The sequence below is a fragment of the Balaenoptera borealis genome, assembly GCF_965194805.1.
Source record: "Balaenoptera borealis genome assembly, chromosome: 1".
NCBI classification, from domain to species: domain Eukaryota; kingdom Metazoa; phylum Chordata; class Mammalia; order Artiodactyla; family Balaenopteridae; genus Balaenoptera; species Balaenoptera borealis.
The window spans coordinates 173,561,437-173,579,338 of NC_138860.1; the positions used below are offsets into that span (position 1 = coordinate 173,561,437).

At 48.5% G+C, this 17,902-nt stretch overlaps 1 protein-coding gene across 1 annotated transcript; it reads right to left on the reverse strand.

Annotated features, from left to right (window-relative positions):
* Nucleotides 1-17: 17 nt before the first annotated feature.
* LIN28A (lin-28 homolog A) lies at nt 18-16,387 on the reverse strand. The gene is made up of 4 exons (XM_082349443.1): nt 16,184-16,387; nt 15,536-15,720; nt 5,328-5,512; nt 18-4,589 (listed from the first exon to the last, which is right to left on the reverse strand). Exons 1-4 carry the CDS (start codon nt 16,212-16,214, stop codon nt 4,373-4,375), a joined length of 618 nt encoding a protein of 205 aa, XP_082205569.1. The 5' UTR covers nt 16,215-16,387; the 3' UTR covers nt 18-4,372.
* Between the last annotated feature and the right edge of the window lie 1,515 nt (nt 16,388-17,902).

Genomic DNA, 17,902 nt, shown 5'->3' on the forward strand with positions numbered 1-17,902 from the left:
TCGCCCTCCTGGGGCGGGGCGTGGTGGGGTGAAAGGGAGAACCATGCGGGATACCCGGCTCCGGGCCACGTGCGGGGGACCCGGCTGGGGAAGGCGGGGTTCCGTCCACCTGGGAGAGCCGAGGAGTCTGTAGACAGTCAGGCGGGCTAGGTTACGGGGCAAGAATTAGGAGAGCCCCACCTCAGAAATGCAGGGACTTCTTAGCCACTGGTGGCAGTTTGGACTGTTGAGAAAAGGGGTAAGGCAGCGTCCTGCTAGCTGGAAGGCCGCAGCACTGGCTTTAGAGCTCTGGTACAAGTGTTTTGTTTTTTTTGTTTTTTTTTTGGTACAAGTCTTAAAAATCCTGTTTTTATACTCTTTTGTCTTATTTAGTGAATTTATCGTTTGCGAAGTTCCTAGCCGTAGTTAGTCTCACAGGGCACTTAATATCAGTCCATTTTGTGCTGATTTAAGGCACTCAAGATTTTAGGATTTGCATTCTCAGGACCTACCCAAAGAACTCAAAAAAGGGTTAAGGCCAGAAAGAACTCTAAGAATGACTTCTAAAGTTTAAGAAAGGCCATCAACTAACCCTGACAGAAAAATCAAGGGCATTCATTCTGTACCAAACCTTTAAAGAAAAAGTTGCAGGAATTTGAGGCACTAACTCACAAAAGATATTGGGAGTTTAGTTTTCTCAAAATTAGAGAAGGGAAAAAAAAAAAACAACTTTACCATTTTCAGAGAACCTTCTTGTAGTTTCTTACTTTGGGTTGCAGTGTCAAGGAAACAAGGCAAGGAAGAGATACTGCAGTCATGACTCCCGATTCATTACGTTTGTCTTCCACTCTTTCTGATGAAAGGGTTATTTTTAACAGAGTGAAATGATCAAAGAAAGCCCTCCAGAGATGAGTAACCCACCAATGAATAGTCTCTTAAGCTTTTCCATCCTTCCTGCTTTGCATGTAGGTTAGTAAGTTTCTGCCTAGCTGATTACTTCAATTTTGCAGGAAAACCATTTATTTAAGTCCAGTAGTAGTTTGCTACTTTTAACATCTTCCAAGGTCAGCTTTGACTTTTGGTAGGAAGTCCCTAGAGGGATATATGAAACTTCTTACCCTTGTTCTGTTAAAGTTTCCTTGTACCTTGTGTGATAGTTGGTATGCCTCCAATCAAGTCTTTCTTTTCTAAACCCTCCTTCCCTTAGGGGGAGCTAGATGTTTAAAAATACCGTGTTCATCAGAAGGCTAGTGAACTTGTTAACATGTGTTTATAGCTGGTCAGTGTATCTCCTCTGGCCTCAATTTCTCCAGTTTCCCGTATTTCCATCCCTGGGTTGCTGAAGGGGGTTAATTAATTAAGATTTGTAAAGGGCTTTGAGGAGCAAGGGACAAAGTATTATTAGGGTCTCATGCCCCAAGCCATGGCCCCATCCTTTCATCCCAGTCAGTGGCACAGGCAACCCCATTCTTATGCATGCCAAGCCTTTAATCCCCTCTTGAATGTGGCAGCTTCCAAGGAAAGGACAAGAGGCCTTAACTAGAAACAAAAATCCACTGTAATGAGGTGAGAAAAAGACTGAACTTTCAAGATTCACTCCTAACAAAATGGCTGAACAGAAAACTTAATGGTTCTTCTTGTGACTTCCGAGTCCCATTCCAAGAAAGTGGAAATAATGGTAGGAAGAAAGCACCTTAAATATCAACCAAGGAGATGACAGTTTCGGTACCAATAAGTCTTTATTCATTGTATTTTCCCAAGGAAAAGAAGGGGAAGGGAAAAGGGTCAGCATGTGTGTTACAAAATGATAGCAAATGGGAAAGGAAGTACCTGGCACAGCAAAATCAACCAACAAATAAACACTGCCCAGATGGGGTCGCCAAAGCCCAAGGGGGCTCAGTCTCCTGCAGTTCAGTAATGAGGGGAAGGGATGAAGAACAGGTACATGCTTTTCTACCCTCCCTCCCTCCCCATAAATTCAAGATTTCACACAAAGCTTTGGTTTCTAGCAGTAAACATGGAGTTACATTCGTCCGTCTCCTATTAAACAATCTTGTGGCCACTTTGACATAAGTTTCTTGCACCTGCATAAAAGTTCCTGAGTGACTTGGCTATACATTCATCTTTCCTTTCGTGGTCTCCCAACCCCACCTTCTACATGGAAGGCCCCCTCGTTGCTCCTCTCTACCCTAGGATTAGAGATTAAAGTAGGTTTTAATCCATCCAAAGACAGCAGTCTGTTTGGCATGAATCAAATCAAGGAATGGTCATGACTCAGGAGATTGAGAACAAGGGATGGTGAGTTCTTAGCTTCTTCAGGATTTTTGCACAAGTCATTTAATCACAGACACCCCACAAATTAAACATATAGGTGTATGGACTATTTCGGGGGGGCACGAAGGGGAAAAGAAGAGGGGGTAGGAATACAGTTTTTAGGACAGAAGATCTTGTTCAAAATAGGAAACGGGAGGGGGAACACAAAAGAAAGTGTAGTTCAAGACCTCCCACTTCAAGAAGCGGGGCCCCCAAGTTTATGTTTCAGATCTTTTTGGCTGGTGCAGACCTTTTGTCAAAGATGCTTTGGCTATTTTTCTCAATATAAAAAAGAAGTTTGTAAACAATAAGACCCCAAAAGAACATGGAGAAGACCAACACATTATATTTACACAAACTAGGCCACCTAGCAATCACCAAATCAGCTACTTGTGAAGTCCTACGAAGCCCAGACAAATACAATAACTAGAGGGGGGCAGCAATTGGGGGAGACAAGAACCCAGGATCAGACACACATCACCCAATGCGTTCTATTGCATTTGCCCCGTTACAACACAGTGAGGTAGGTTTGCAGTGATCTCACAGCATGTAAACGAAACCCCCTTTTCTCCTTTAGCTACCATGACACTAATTACTGCTGCAGCAGGGCAGGACACTGGCTCTGGGAACCACAAAGAAGCCATCACTGATGGTCTCTCTGGAAACCAAGGAGGAAAAGTCCAGAATTGTTAAAGATTAAGGATCTTGTCCTTGCTTCATATATCCATCCCTGGGCAGCTCAAGATGGGTACAGAGATATCATTCTTAAAACCTGTCCTTACCAACTCACAGTTTTTACAAAAACACATACAATACACCCTGTTGTGTATGTTAGGCCTAGCCCAATCCAGTGAACAATGGACCTGGTATGTAAAGCGAGTTCTATGCCCTGGGATTAGAGGTCTGGAACAGGAATCCTTTATCACACATACAGATGACCTCTGCCTAATCTTGGCTTCCCCTCTCTGCACCTTTTACCTGGCCCAGCCTCTCCTAACCTCTCTGTACCACCTTTTCCTGTTCAGACCAATTTCCAATCTTTCAGTAGAAGGAGACCAAGTCATGGGGCAATCCAGTTAAAACCTAGTCTCCCATGAAACATTGAAGATGGAGGGGTTTCAAGAGGACACTGTGGCAGAAAAGCCAGCTCTAATTGGCAAAAATGAGGTAGTTCAATAGGCTACACGCTCCAAATAGTTGTTCTCTCTGGTGATAGAGCAACAAAAAGTATTCCCGCTGTGCAGACCCGGAGCTGCTGCCGACTTATCCCTGAGATTGCTCACGTACCTGAGAACACAGTGCAGGAATGAGGGCCTTAGATTAAAATACACAAAAATACAAAACCAGAATATTTATATTATGAAAAAAAAAGTTAAAATGCACAAGATACGTCATTCGCACACAGCTAGTGCACTTGGCATCCTGGAGAAAGTGGGACCCAAGGTACAGTCATCCAAGGGAGCAAATAAATAAAATTGTATTGGCCCAGAATGGGGTGGGAGTGAGCTTAGAAGCAGCAGGTCTGCAGCTGTTCCCTCAACCCCCCTTTTGCCTATCATCACAACCCACTGCTTGGGACAGTTCTGTCAGCACTCTATCCCAGGAGGAGGTTGTGAGGAGACAAGATGTGGAAAACCCTGCCTTACCCCTGAGATATTTCCTCCCACAGAATGTAGTGGCTTGTGGGTTGGGTCCATCAATCTGGTCTCATGCTTAATCTTTTCACTCTGGCACAGGAAATATTATTCCATATCCTTCTTGAAGAGTAAAACAACTTCCCTATCCAGGCCACTTTCAAAAGCTGGAGATTCTGGGGGTGGAGACTCAGATAAAGCATGCAGGAAGGGTTACCCCCCAAAGCCCTCACGTGCATTTGGATAGAGCATGATTGGAGTTTCTTTGCCTCACCCCTTCCCCCCACCAAGAGGGAAGAGGGGGTGACGCTTTGGCCCCCGGCCTGAGATATATGGCAGTGCCAGCTGCCCCTACCCACCCTGCCCCCACTTTCTCCGCTCTGCCGATTGATTCCTGTTCCTCAAAACTTTCTGATCACAAACAGATAGCCCCCACCCACTGTGGCTCAATTCTGGGCCTCTGGGAGCATGGCAGGGCTATGGATCTCTTCTTCCTCCTCCCGAAAGTAGGCTGGCTTTCCCTGTGAGCTGGGAGCTTGCTGGGCCTTCAGTGGACACGAGGCTACCATATGGTTGATGCTCTGGCAGAAGTGGCACTTCTTGGGCTGGGGTGGCAGTTTGCATTCCTTGGCATGATGGTCTAGACCTCCACAGTTGTAGCACCTAGCACCAAGCAAGATGGTAAAGTTGAGAGAAAGGAGTGAGAAGAGACCACAAGCCTTCCTCTGTCTGAGAGAGGACACCTGGGCTCTGGTTCAAGTTGTTACTATACCCACTTCCCTTCCTAGAGACCAATTTCCCCACTTAGAAAAGGAGGAATAGGACTAGATGACTCTGAGTCCTTCCCAGATACGTAATTGTCTAGATGATATCTTCAGATTCATGTCAACTTGAAAATACCAAGAACAGAAATCCTGGACCCCAGTTGGGAACTACCATACCCTTAAAAAGAGTACCTGTCATTCATTAAAAATATAGAAGAAATTAAAGGAGCCAGAATATGTGATCTGTTTGAGCACAGAACTAAGATGGAAGAAACCAGCCATTTGGAGACGTGGTGAAGACGTAACAGGTACAGATACACCATCTTGTCCTGACCACATACACTTTCACATCCATGGTCTCTTTTAGTTCTAAAATAATCATGTGAGGTTAGTATCGTGATCCCCACTTAGCAATCGAGGCTAGAGCTAACAGAACATTAATTACTTGTCAAGTAGAAGAGCTGGGTCATGAAGTACCCTCCTCACATACTGCCCTCTCTTCACCTCCCACATCCAGGGGCCACAGGCTTCCTTTTACCTTTGGCAATCTGGTCCAAGAAAGGGGCAAAATTAGGAGAGTTTTCCTCATCCTCAGCATGTCCCTCCCAACCCACACAAGCTGCCTTGCAATCCATACCTGTCTCCCTTTGATCTGCGTTTCTGCATGTTCTTCCCTTTGGGCCGCCTCTCACTCCCAATACAGAACACCCCACCAGGGCCGGTGACTCGGATAGATTCCAGGCCCTTAGCAGACTTCTTAAAGGTGAACTCTACGGCCTCACCCTCCTTCAGGCTCCGGAAGCCCTCCATGTGCAGCTTACTCTGGGGGAGGGAAGCATGGTAGATTTTAATGTTAGTCTCCATTATTACACCAAAACCAAAAAAACCTGCATGCACATGTTCCTCTAAGGTTGGAAGAACACTTCCATTTTATCGGTAAAGAAACTGTGACTCAAAGAGTCATCACAATTAAGAACAAAATATCTACATCACATTAGGAACAATCATTAGATAAACAGATGCCATAGCATTTTTTGCAGCTATTCTCAAAGTTCTACGAAAAATAAAACAGAAGAAAAATTCTTGAACATAGCATTTATAAGAAATCAACCAATGTAAAATTGTAAAATATAAAGTAACAGGCCTGGGGCTTCCCTGGTGGTGAAGTGGTTAAGAATCCGCCTGCCAATGCAGGGGACACGGGTTCGAGCCCTGGTCCGGGAAGATCCCACATGCCGCGGAGCAACTAAGCCCGTGCGCCACAACTACTGACCCTGTGCTCTAGAGCCCGTGAGCCACAGCCCGTGCGCCACAACTACTGACCCTGTGCTCTAGAGCCCGTGAGCCACAACTACTGAGCCTGTGCTCTAGAGCCGGTGAGTGACAACTACTGAGCCCGCATGCATAGAATCCGTGCTCCGCAACAAGAGAAGCCACCTCAATGAGAAGCCCGAGCACCACAAGGAAGAGTAGCCCTGCTCGCTGCAACTAGAGAAAGCCCGCATGCAGCAGCGAAGACCCAAATGCAGCCAAAATTAAATAAAAATAAATAAATATAAATAAAAATAAAAAACAAATAAAGTAACAGGCCTATACACTTAAAAAATGTCAGTCATGAAAGACAAACCCCAGAGAAGTAAAGAAACTGAATGCAACACATGATTCTGGACTGGATCTTAGAACAGGAAAAAATATTAGAACAACTGACAAAATTTGCATATGGAATGTAGATAAATGTTTCAATGTTAAGTTCCCAAATTTTGATCATTGTACTGAGATTAGGTAAGAGAATGGCCCTATTTTAGAAAAAAACACACTGAAATATTTAGTTAAAGATGCTTGATATCTGTCTGTCTATCTGTACAAAGAAAAAGAATAATAAAGCAAATGGGACAAAATATTAAGGACTGATAACTCTGGGTAAAGGTTATATGGGAGTTTTTAGTACTATTCTCGCAACCTTTTCCCAAGTTTGAAATTATATCAAAACAATGTTTCTGAAAGTTGAAGGGAAAAGACAGTATGACCCAAGCAGACAGATCAGTGGATTAGAAGGGAAAGTCTACTGGGAGATCCAAGATTAAGTGGAGAAATCAACAGGTGAGGAAAACAATTCCATAAATACTATTGAGAAAACAGTTATCCATTTGAAAATGAAGCCAGAAATCTACATTTTGCATCATATGTATGGAAAACATATTTCGGAAGAATTAAATATCTCAGTGTTAAGAGGAAAAAACTTTGAGACAATTTTTTAAAAAATCAACTACAAAAAGCTACATAAGTCAGTAAGAAAAAAGAATCACAGAACAGAATATAAGCAGGTAATTTGCAGGAGGGCTTAGCATGACACATACGTTCAGTATCTCACTCGTTCAAAAAAACAACAGGAAACAAAAATACCATGAAGCCATTAAAAAGAATGTAAAGTTGTAAAGTCCCTGTTTTGTTCGCTGCTGCATTTTGACACCTAAATAATGCCTAGCACATTTTGGATGAATGAACAAGGAGGTAGGTTTTAATTATTTAACTTGGGAAGATGAGCATATTGTTAAAGGAAAGGACTTCGAATAATGTGTGGAACAATCTCACTAAAACACTGCATATTTGAACCAAAAAAAAAGGAGTTATTCACACAGCTAGTTGAGTGGCAAAACCAGGATCAGAAGAACCCAGGGTTTCCGATTTGAAGCTAACAGTCCATTTCACCTTGCCACTTACTGCGTCAACAACACATTAGTGGAGTGACAGCCTCTCCCAGACCCTGCCCAGAATAGGCTTCATTATAGATAGCTTCCAAAACAACCAAAGAGCATGTCAAATATGTCAACAAGGTGCAGTCCTCATTGAAAATGCGGTTCAGAAGCAAAAGGGATCATCGTGCACCCAGTCCTGGCTTGAGGCATGTTATGCTGCTGGTGGTAGTGACGGGGCAGGGTGGATATTTCAAACTGGGACTTAGGTGAAACATGCTCTTTTGCCAGATGCGATCCCCAATTCCTCAGTCATTTACATTTTTGTTTTAATTTAGATGGTACTGCTTAAGACAAAACTTCCATTGAGGTAATTGGTTAAGAGCATAGGCTCAGGTGCCAGACGCATGGTTCATGAAATGCTGTTTCTACCAATTTCCAGCATCATGTGTGACCTTGGTCAGTCACTCACCTCTGGGCCTCAGAGCCTTCAGAGAACAGGATAAAAACCTACCTTAGGGTTTTTTTTTTTTTTTTGGTTGCACTGGGTCCTAGTTGTGGCAGGCGGGCTCCTCAGTTGTGGCCCGCCGGCTCCCCAGTAGCGGCAGGCAGGCCCCCTTGGCTGCGGCTCCAGGGTTCCTTAGCTGTGGCATGCGAACTCTCAGTTGCAGCATGCATGTGGGATCTAGTTCTGAGATCAGGGATCGAAGCTGGTCCTATTGCACTGGGAGCGCGGAGTCCCATCCACTGCGCCACAGGGAAGTCCCTACCTAAGATTTTCATGAAGATTACATGGGTAGGGAAACATCAAGAATATATGCTCAATAAATATCAGTGAAATATTCCAAAGGTTGGGGATCCTTTCTTCTTATTCCCACAGGAACAGCCAGAAATGTGATGACTCCCTCCACCAATCTTGATGTGGAGCATTAAAGCAGAAAATAAAAACATTGCAGAAAGGTGAAATCTCTTTCCCTCTCCCTGTTGTATAACAACCACACTGAATTTGATGTTAAATCTGACTTGTCTCTTATTGAGCTGGGACAAGCCAGTGAGTCAGGAAGTGCTGGAGGAGCCAGACCAAGAGCATTCTTGACCCAGGCAAACCCAGCTTTTCCCATTTGCCTAGTGGGCTCTTAGGCTGGAACACTCCCAGTCCTCGCTGTGATTCAGCAGATAGATAAGTGACTAAGAGCCAGGGTTTAGAGTCTGACAGCCTGTCCCCGCTTTCTGTGCTACCCTACAAAATGGAGTAAATAATAATTTTATGGTGGTGCTGTGAGGGTTTATGCATGAACCGTAGTTAACACATAGCCTGCCACACATAAATCCTGAGTGGCAATTATCATCAACCTCTTCAGACTGGATGAGGGTGTGGTAACAGTGAGAAAGAAGTGTCAAGAGACTGGGAATTTTAACTCTAGTTTTTATCACTAACTGGCAGTGGAAACTCAGAAAAACATCCCCTCTCTGAGCTCCAGTTTACTGAGGACAACACTCTCCGCCATCCACACCTCCTAGACTTACTATGAGAACCAGAGGATAATATAAATGGGGACATATGAAATTGACCAGCCCTCTCAGCTCACCCACTCCATCACTGGAGGATTTGAGGTCTGCTTAAGACTTTAAAAGAGTGAAAAAAAACCAAAAACAAAACCAAAAAACCCCCAACCCTGCAGGCACCTCACCATAACCGGTCAAGATTTAGACTGGTGGTCTCCAGGGGTGGCTCCCGGGGGGGGGGGGGGGGGGGGGGGGGTGGGGGCCTACCCCGCCCCTTTCTAAAACACATAGTTTGAATTCCTCTCTTATCAGGTAGGTAATCGGCGTGCAGCCCCACGGAGCCTGCCTCACAGGGCCTGCATCGGAAAGGAGCCTGAAATTCTTGCTATCACCCCACCCCACCCCCAGCCACACACAAAGCGGGGCCCTGGCCCCGCCCCTCTCTCCATCCCCTCCAAAAAGAAAAGACCTGGGGGGGAGGGGCAAGGCTTGAGCTCCCCCAATAGAGCCCAGCTCCGGGGAAACAAAGAGTTGACACTGGCTGGTTCTGGTGGTCAGATTCCTGGAGTTCCAGAGGCTGCAGATTCCCCCCTGACTCCCCCCCACCCCACATTCACCGCATTCATCAGTTCCTTCCTTCCTCTCCACATAGGGGTTATGGTCACGGTGAGAGAAACGGATACAGAGACACCTTTCTTCCCCAGTCAAGCTTGCTGGTCTGCCAAAGTCACCGCCGCCAACAGCCATCTTTCCTTCTGACCTGCCCTCCCACCCTTCCAGGGCCTTCAGTCAAACCTTTTACTCAGGGACCTAATTAGGGTTATTTATTCAGATAAATTATATTAAAGGTGGGAGGGAGGCAGGCCTCCCATCTTCCTTTCCCAATTTGTTAGAGGTAGGAGGGTGGGCAGCCTATAGTGGGGAGAGAGGGGAAGATGGCAGTTAATCAGACAGAAAACAGTTACAGGAGGCATTTCTCTTTTTTTGGATGGCAGGGAAGGACTTGGGCCAGTTACAGTACTTAGGCCTCCTGCTCCCCTAATACCTCACCACTGCCTACGCTAAGCTTCCCCCACATCAAGTATTATGCCTTTATAACTTAGAGATAGAAGGGACCTTAGGGGTCACTCAGGGCACGTGGAGTAAAAAGCTCACAGGAACCCAAGTTTCCCTCAACTTGCTCTATGAAATTTGGATAAATAAGTTCTGGTTTCTATAATCATCTGTAAAAGCAGGGGATCAGACTTGATCAAAGCTTGGGTTTCTGGCTTTTCTGCAATACCCAGGGCCATTCCAGCTCAAGACTACCTAGTGCATGTTTATACCCTCAGTTCTAGGTGCCTAGCAGTGCACAAACATTTGTAGAAGAAACTAAGTTCTCTACTATCTAAAATGACTAATATTTAATTTTATTATAAATATTTACTATAGGCTAAGCAGTGTTTTAAGCACTTTACATGTTGTAACACATGTGACCCTCATACCAAGCCTGTGAGGTAGACCTTATCATGCCCCCTGTGTTACAGGTGAGGTCACAGAGGCAGAGGGGTGAAGCACCTTGCCCAAATTTATAGTGTGAGAGCCCCGAGCTGATTGCAACTAGCCTCACTCTATATCCAGCACTATGCAATATAATGCAAGACGCACAGCCGTTTAAAAACTTTCTAACAGCCACAATGAAAACGTAAAAAGCAGCAGGTGAAAGTAATTTTAATGACTTGGTCCCAAGGTGTCCTCGCAGTTCAACCCAAGCGTCATTCCTGACGGTAGGGTTTGGAAGGAGCTAGGAAACCAATGGGTTCTATTAGAAGCAGTTTATTTTGATGATGTGTGTGTCAGGGAGGGTCGGGGAAAGAGATCCGTGCAGAACCAAAGGCTGTGAGCATACAACCCCACACACATCACCTCTGCTCAGACACACGGCCAGGACCACCAGCTCCAGCCTGGAGTTCTCCACCAGATGGTGCTGCTTGTCAGCCAGTCTGCACAAAGGCAGCCAGAGGGAGACCGGAGCAGAAGAGAGGAAGGAGCTGCGCGGTTCTCAACTCTGCACACAAGTGTTCACCTAGATTGATCTTCCCAGCTCCTTAGGGTGGGCATCTTCTCCTTGGTCCTTAGGAAAATGGAGTCGCAAGGAGACTGAATTCTGATGAGGACCCATCCCAGGGAAGGTCCCCACCCCACCTCCTACCCACCTACCCATGGAGTGAAGAAAGGGTCCGGGAGTTTCAAACCAGTAACACAGTTGTTGTTCTGCTCTGTTGACAAAAGCCATTTACCCTCCTTTCCAGTCTGAATTAAGTTAACTCCAAGCTGCCTCTGTACTAAGTGCGTACCATTCTTGAAAGTTTTCTCCTCCTCCCCCCCACCTCCTTTGACCTCCCAGATTTAACACTGATAGTAATTGCTATTCTTGCCTGCAGGAAGAAAGGAGGGGTGATTTGCCTAGGGTTGTTTCTCAGAAAAAAAAAAAAAGCACCAGCAAATTCCAATAGGCTAAGGAGTATGATAGTTTGATTAGGAATGTTCCAGAAACAACCTTGCCCTGGAGAAAATCACTGAAAACCACTTGTATGGCAAGCTTGTGGTGTCACCAACCACAAGCTTTGCTCATGATGGTGGCACAGCCTTTACTTGGGACACTGTCTAGAAAGCCTGTCTCTTCAGAAAGAGAAGGACCCAAGAAGATCCCATAATGCTCAAACCAACTCATGTGCTTCTCTGCCAACTTCCTGAAAAAATCCACTCACATTTAAAAAATAGTTTCCTATTAAGATGGAAATGAAATAACTAATTAATGAATGACCCATCACACCCGTGCCTCCAATATCCTATCGGGAGCTCAACTGCGATCCATTGACATTCACTCTACAAGCTTTCATGGTGTTTCTACTGAGTGCCAGGCCCTAATCAGGCCCTAGTCCAGAAAGAGACAGCAACTATCAGTTAACATTCCCTCCCTACCTCCAGCCTTTTTTGTCTGGAGGAAGACTTCTGCTGACAAGCACCCCCCAACTGTTAGTGTACTCCTGATTCCTCAGGGGACCCATATTCATTTCTTCAGCCCACCAAGTGCCTACTAGAAAACTAACCAGACTGCTAGTCTCTCTCTTCAAAGAGTTTACAGGTTAGAGGAGGGGTTAAGATAAGTACATCAAAAAACGAAACATAAGGTGGGTAATCAGACGCACTAGTAAGGTTATAAACCAGGTGGGAAAGATCCCTTTACATTCTCCCTGCCCCCAAACCCAAGAGCCCTACTCTAGACAGGCCTGCGGTTGCTCTCACCACCGCCCCCACCTCGCCAACCCCCCCACCTCCGCTCATCCTTTTCAGAAAAAGCAGGCCACGTGGCTTCAGCAGTTTCTTGGTATTGGAAATTTCTTCTCCTAACCCAAACTTGGTCCCTCGGTCAAATTTGGGCCCTTCTTTTGCCTCCAAGCCTTGTAATACAGCATTTTAGCCAGAAAGCCATTTTAAACAGACTTGGGTTCCAAAGAGCTGTGGGAGAAAGCAGGGGACCTTTTCCTCATTTTCAAATTTCTACAAATCTAGGGGGTTTGGGAGTTGAGCCACAGGAAAACATGAGGTAAGCCAAACTCTTAAAATGGCCACAGAGAATTGAGAATTCTTGGTGAACCTCAGGAGACCAGGAGACAGTAGTTAGCTCTTTCTTGTTCCACCTTGCGATGTATAACTGTTTTTCAACTGGGGGTGAGTTTGCCTCCCAGGGGGCATTTGGCTATATCTGGAGACATTTTTGGTTGTCACAACTGAGGGATGCCCGTAATGAGAAATTATCCTGCTCAAAACATGTCAATAGTGCTGAGGTTGAGAAACCTTGATTTAAGGGCTGGCCACCTGTCATTATTATGATTCTTAAATTCCCCCAAATTCAGGGACAGGAAGAGAGTTCTAGCATAAGACCTGAGGCTGAGTAAAAGGGTTGTTACAGAAGTCTCTTTGCTTTATGGGTTTTATTTACTCATTTTTTTAAAAAGCTAAAGGTAGGTTTTCTTTCCCACTCATCCACCCCTGTGGGGCACTTTGTGTTTGACAGGGAGTGTAAGAATAGTGAACAGTGTGTTGGGAACCAGATAGGCCCAACCTTGGAAGGGAAAAGAAAATGTTTAATTGCTCCCCCCTCCTCTTTCCTTAGGAAAGGAGCTCCCTGATCCCCTCCCTTAGCAGATGTTATCTTAGGACAATTATCCTGCTCACCACCCACCCCGCAATTCTAAGGTACCCACCACCAGCAGCCAAAGGAGAGGTTTTCTTGTTAAAGAGAAATGTCTTACTCTCTCTCCACTTTGGGAACACTCCCCTCCCCCAGGAGGATTTTTAAGGATTGTCCTGCATCTACCTAATTCCTCTATATTAGATCCCCAGGGAGAGATTTCAAATTTCTCAAGTGCAGGACTGCAATCACTAGGCTAACTGCTATGGTAGGGTTTGAGGATCAACCTAAGCCCCAGCAGTGCACAATCTAAAGACAGAGCTACCAGGTAAGGCTCAGGGAATTTCCACCATTGTCCTCTGTGACTGTTAGTAGGGGGTGTTAGGGAGACAAATTCTTGATTCCTTATCTCAGCTCAACTCCTTCTGATAACTTATTCAACTGTGGAACGTCCCTGTACATTCCAAGACCCCAAAGTCCAGTTATCTCCCAGCAAACCCACCTGAAATAACGTGGTATGGGCTCCACTCCCCAAACCAGAAGGTCCCTGCTTTCCTTTATGCCCTCCAATATTTCCCAGCTGCTTTCAATCCTAAGGGTAAGTGGGCTGAGGCACAGATCCATTTGCTCAGGAAAACCTTCCTTGGGAGTTGGATATCACCAAAGAACCTCAGAGGGGCTACATTCCCCTCCGTCCTTCCCTATTCAACAGCCTTTGGAAGGGAGGCAAGAAAACGTTGGGTTTGACTCTTTTATTCCAAGCCTTCCAAAGTTGGGGAAGCTGTCCAGTCATCTCCAGACCAGGAGAGATTTTAATCTCTTTGTGATCAGATAAATGGGAGAGTGGGGGAGCTGGCCACCCCGCTGAGGAGGGCCATTCAAAGCTGGTTCCTGTAATAAAGTGATTTAATAGATCTAAAGAGGCCAATTCCCTTCTTTCTCCCACAATTACTTCCTGTGGGTTATCATTCACATATGTAAATGAGACAGGGAAGGGGGCAAAGCCACCAGCCAGAATTAGTTGTCTGATGGGGAGGGGGTAAAGTTGGGGGTGGAGGAACTGGGTGAAGCAAGGGGGTAGCCAAGCATTCTGCTGCCGACCCTTCTGGAAAGATGTTCTAGTAGCCCAGTGACCCCAACATTAACTGGTGGGCCCCCATCTCCCCATATCCTCTACCTCTCCTGTTCCCCCCATTCTGTGTCCTCGTTGAGGGCCATGCTCAGAGACTTCCCTGCTGCCTCCAACTACTCCACCCAGCATCTCCACCCCTCCCCCTCCAGAATACCATCCCTCAGGCTCCAACCCTTAATCCCCACATCCTCCTTTCCCCTCCCCCACTGCTCCTAAAGCCAACCTCTCCGAAGTAACCCCTCCATGCCCGGCCTGGGTGTCAACCTACTGTGCCTGGGATTAGCAATTTCTTCTCAGGTCCAGCCCCAAACCTCCAAAGGTGGAGGGAACACAAGCAACAACTTCCTTTACGTGGTTGTTATGTGTGGCTTGTGCCCAGGACCACAGAAATGCTTCTAAGATATTCAGGAAGGGGTGGCCTGGGAGGAGGGAAACCTGAAGTCTCTGGTTCCTTGTTTGAGGCTGGGAATGTTAGGACAGCAATCAATGGCTGTCTGGGGCCATAAATGCCAAGCTGAGGAGAATAGGTCCAGAGGCTAGCCTCCCTCCACCCTCTGCCCTGCGACACTGAATTTCACCCCCACTGTGCTGCCTTGCTTTAACTGAGAACTTGGGGTTGCAACCTAACTCCCTCCGAGCCTGGCCCAGGAATCTAAGGCCTGGGCTCCTTGGGTTTTCTTTCCTGATAGGAAATGAACAGCAAAAGCCCAGCTAGTGAACCATGTGCCTGAGACTGTGTTCTTGAGGAACTTTCAAGCCCCCAGAGAGATCCTTCAAGGATTTGCCAAACCCACCCAGGCCCCAGAGCTTGAGTTTTGGGTGACCACCTGGGTGAGGAGACCCCGCTGACTTCTCAGCTTTACTCCGTTGGGTCCCAAAGTGGTTTCCTTCCCTCTCTCCAGGCCGGGAGCTCCATTCACACCATAGTGAAAGGCGCGGGCGCTCAGGGCTCTGCTCTGACCGGGCATGTGCTTCCCTGGCCCGCCTGCTCGCCCTCCCCCCACTGGCAAGCACAATACAACCTTAGTTCTGCCACATGGGGTCATCTCCTTGCCCCCTGCCCCCTGCCCCCTGCCCAGGGGAAAGAGGTAACAGACACGTGGTAAAACCGGAGGGGTTCCCGGAGGGGGGTAGGGGTGCTGATACTCGGCTCTGCCCCCAGCTCTCGTCCCGCTGGAGTTAAAGGGGACTCAGAACTGGGGTGCCACGGCAAAGATGGGAGCGCACAATGAGGGCCCTTGATCTCCCTCAACCCAACAGCCGAGGCCGTCCGCCCACCCTTGGATCCGCGCGCCAACATCCCCTTCCCGCGGCAAAGTTACCAGGATCGGTCTCACCTGGTGCACAAAGACATCCACCGGGGGGTCGAGTGCGACCCCGGCGCGGGCAGTCATGGACAGGAAGCCGAATCCCATGCGCACGTTGAACCACTTACAGATGCCGGCGCCGTGCAGCAGCTGCGGCTCCTCGGCCGCCCGGGCCGCGTCCTCCTGCGCCTCCTCCGGCGCCTTGGCGCCGCCACCTGGAGATTGGGAGGGCGCTCAGCTGGGGGGCCACGGAATTGGAGGACCCCACCAGAGACCCGGCAAGGAGACCCGAGTGTGCAGCCCGCGGGTGGACACCCAGGGCGCTGCAGCTACCAAGCTGCCGGCGAGAAAATACCTGTCCCGGCTGCCTCCCGCGCTCCCCAAGCTTAAACTGAGGCCAGTGGTGCCCCGAAAGTTTTGCTCATCTTCCCACAACACGTTGCCCGGGGACAGACGGCCAGACAGGCCCCTCCTCTTCTCTCCCCCGCCCCCGTAGCTTCAGCTTGCACGCCACTGGGACACCAGGGTTCCTTGCTCCAGAGATCGCCCCCTGAAACAGGAGGCCGCAGACTTGGGGTCCTTCGGCTAGCCTGGGGGACACTTCCCCCACCTCCCTTTTATGTGGCTTCTGGGCGCCCCTGCAGCCTAAGTTGTCCCCAATAAGTCCCGAGGTCGAACCTGCAAACTGCTGGTTTGACACAGAGCCCATGGTAGTCGGCTGAGCCCGCGGCCCCGGGCCCCAGGTCGGCCGGCTGCTGGCCCCAGAGAAGTCCGGAGGCAAAGGGGTGGCTCGGAGAAGAGGCTGCTACATCTTCCCCAGCACAATAGCGGTGGGAGGGCCCACGGCTTTTCAAAGGCTCCCAAATTCTAAAAGACAATGACCCAACCCCCCGCGGGCAGCCCCCCTCCCCTCCCCTCCCTCTCCTCTCCCCTCCCTTTCCCTCCGGCTCCAGCTCCGGCCCCCACCCCCCACCCCCGCCCCATCGGTCTCTGACACCTCTGGGGTGTCCCTTCTCAGAACCTTGAGGTTTGACACCCCCCCGCCCACCCCCCACATCTGGAGATTGGGGCCGTCAATCCTAGAAGTCTTGAGTACCCGGGAATTGGGGATCCTGCGCTTTAAGGACTCATTGGGGGTCCCCAAAGCAGCATACAGGTGGGGGGCCTGTGTGTGGGGGGGTAGTTTTAAAGCCACGTGACTGCTCCCACACACACTCCCACACCACCCCCACCCCCCTTGCAGATAATTATACATTCCAGAGAGTTGGGGGAGGGAGGTGTGAGCCTGGCAGCGCTGGCCAATCAGAGACACAAACCACCTGTCAAGGGAGAAATGGATGAGCCCTCCCCCTCCCCCAGCCCTTGAGCGCCCCTCCCCCTCCCTTCCCCTTCAGGCCTCAGAGCTGACCCGGCAGCTCAGCGCTGACCCGCTCTCACCCCCACCCCCGTGTGCTTAGATAGACCTGGAGTTCAGGACACTAGGAAGCCTAGGATGGGGAAGCAGGGGGGAGGTTGGAGACCCAACAGGGCTGATCTCCACTCCTGACCTAGGTGCAGCCTCTCAAAGTCTGTCTCTGACTAACTGAATGTCTCTGCCTCCCTGCGTTTCCGACTGAGTTTTTCTGGATCTCTCAAAGCGCTCCTAAATTGATTCTGTGTAAAGAATCCTTCCTTGTTTCCTGTGTCTAAAACTGACCCCACGTGGAGTTCCCTGAGAGAACAGGAGGAACCCAAAGAGGCTTGAAGGGTGTTCCTCTCTCCACCAGCTGCCCTCATCCTGCCCCCATTCCCATCCCATGCCTATCCGTTGCTGGGATCCCGACACTCTCAGGTTCCAGACCCTCCTCGTTTGAGCCCCATCCTGAAGTGCGCTCTCTTCCCCATCGTGAGGTTGGTGGGGGAACTGGAGTAGGGGCTCTCCTCATTTGAAGAGTTAGCCTCCCCTTCTAGAAGATAAAGAGGGTTGGCCAGGGGGGTGGCTAGTGCCCTGGTCGGAGATGGACAATGGCCCGGGGCTCAGTGCACGGCCCTGGCCCTGCCCCTTCACTTCCGGTGCTCAGTTCAAACTGGACAATGCCAGCTCCGGCCAGTTCCCCTCCCCCACTGCTACAACCCATTTAAAGGGACAGAGCCTGCTTTCGGGGGCATCCGCTCGCTCGGAATTCAGTCATCTCCACTAAGTGTGCAGGAAGCTCTCGTGCTTCTCACCCTGCGCCCGCGCGCGCGCACGTGTGTGTGGGTGTGTGCGCGCGCGCGCGCACGTGTATACTTGAGAAACGGAGAACGGGGACGAGTGGGGGTAGGGAATGGGAAGATGGGGAGGAGAGCAAGGGGCTGCGAAGAGATTATTTCTCTCTCTTTCCTGCCAGGAGTGTTCTCCAAGAGACTAAAACTTCA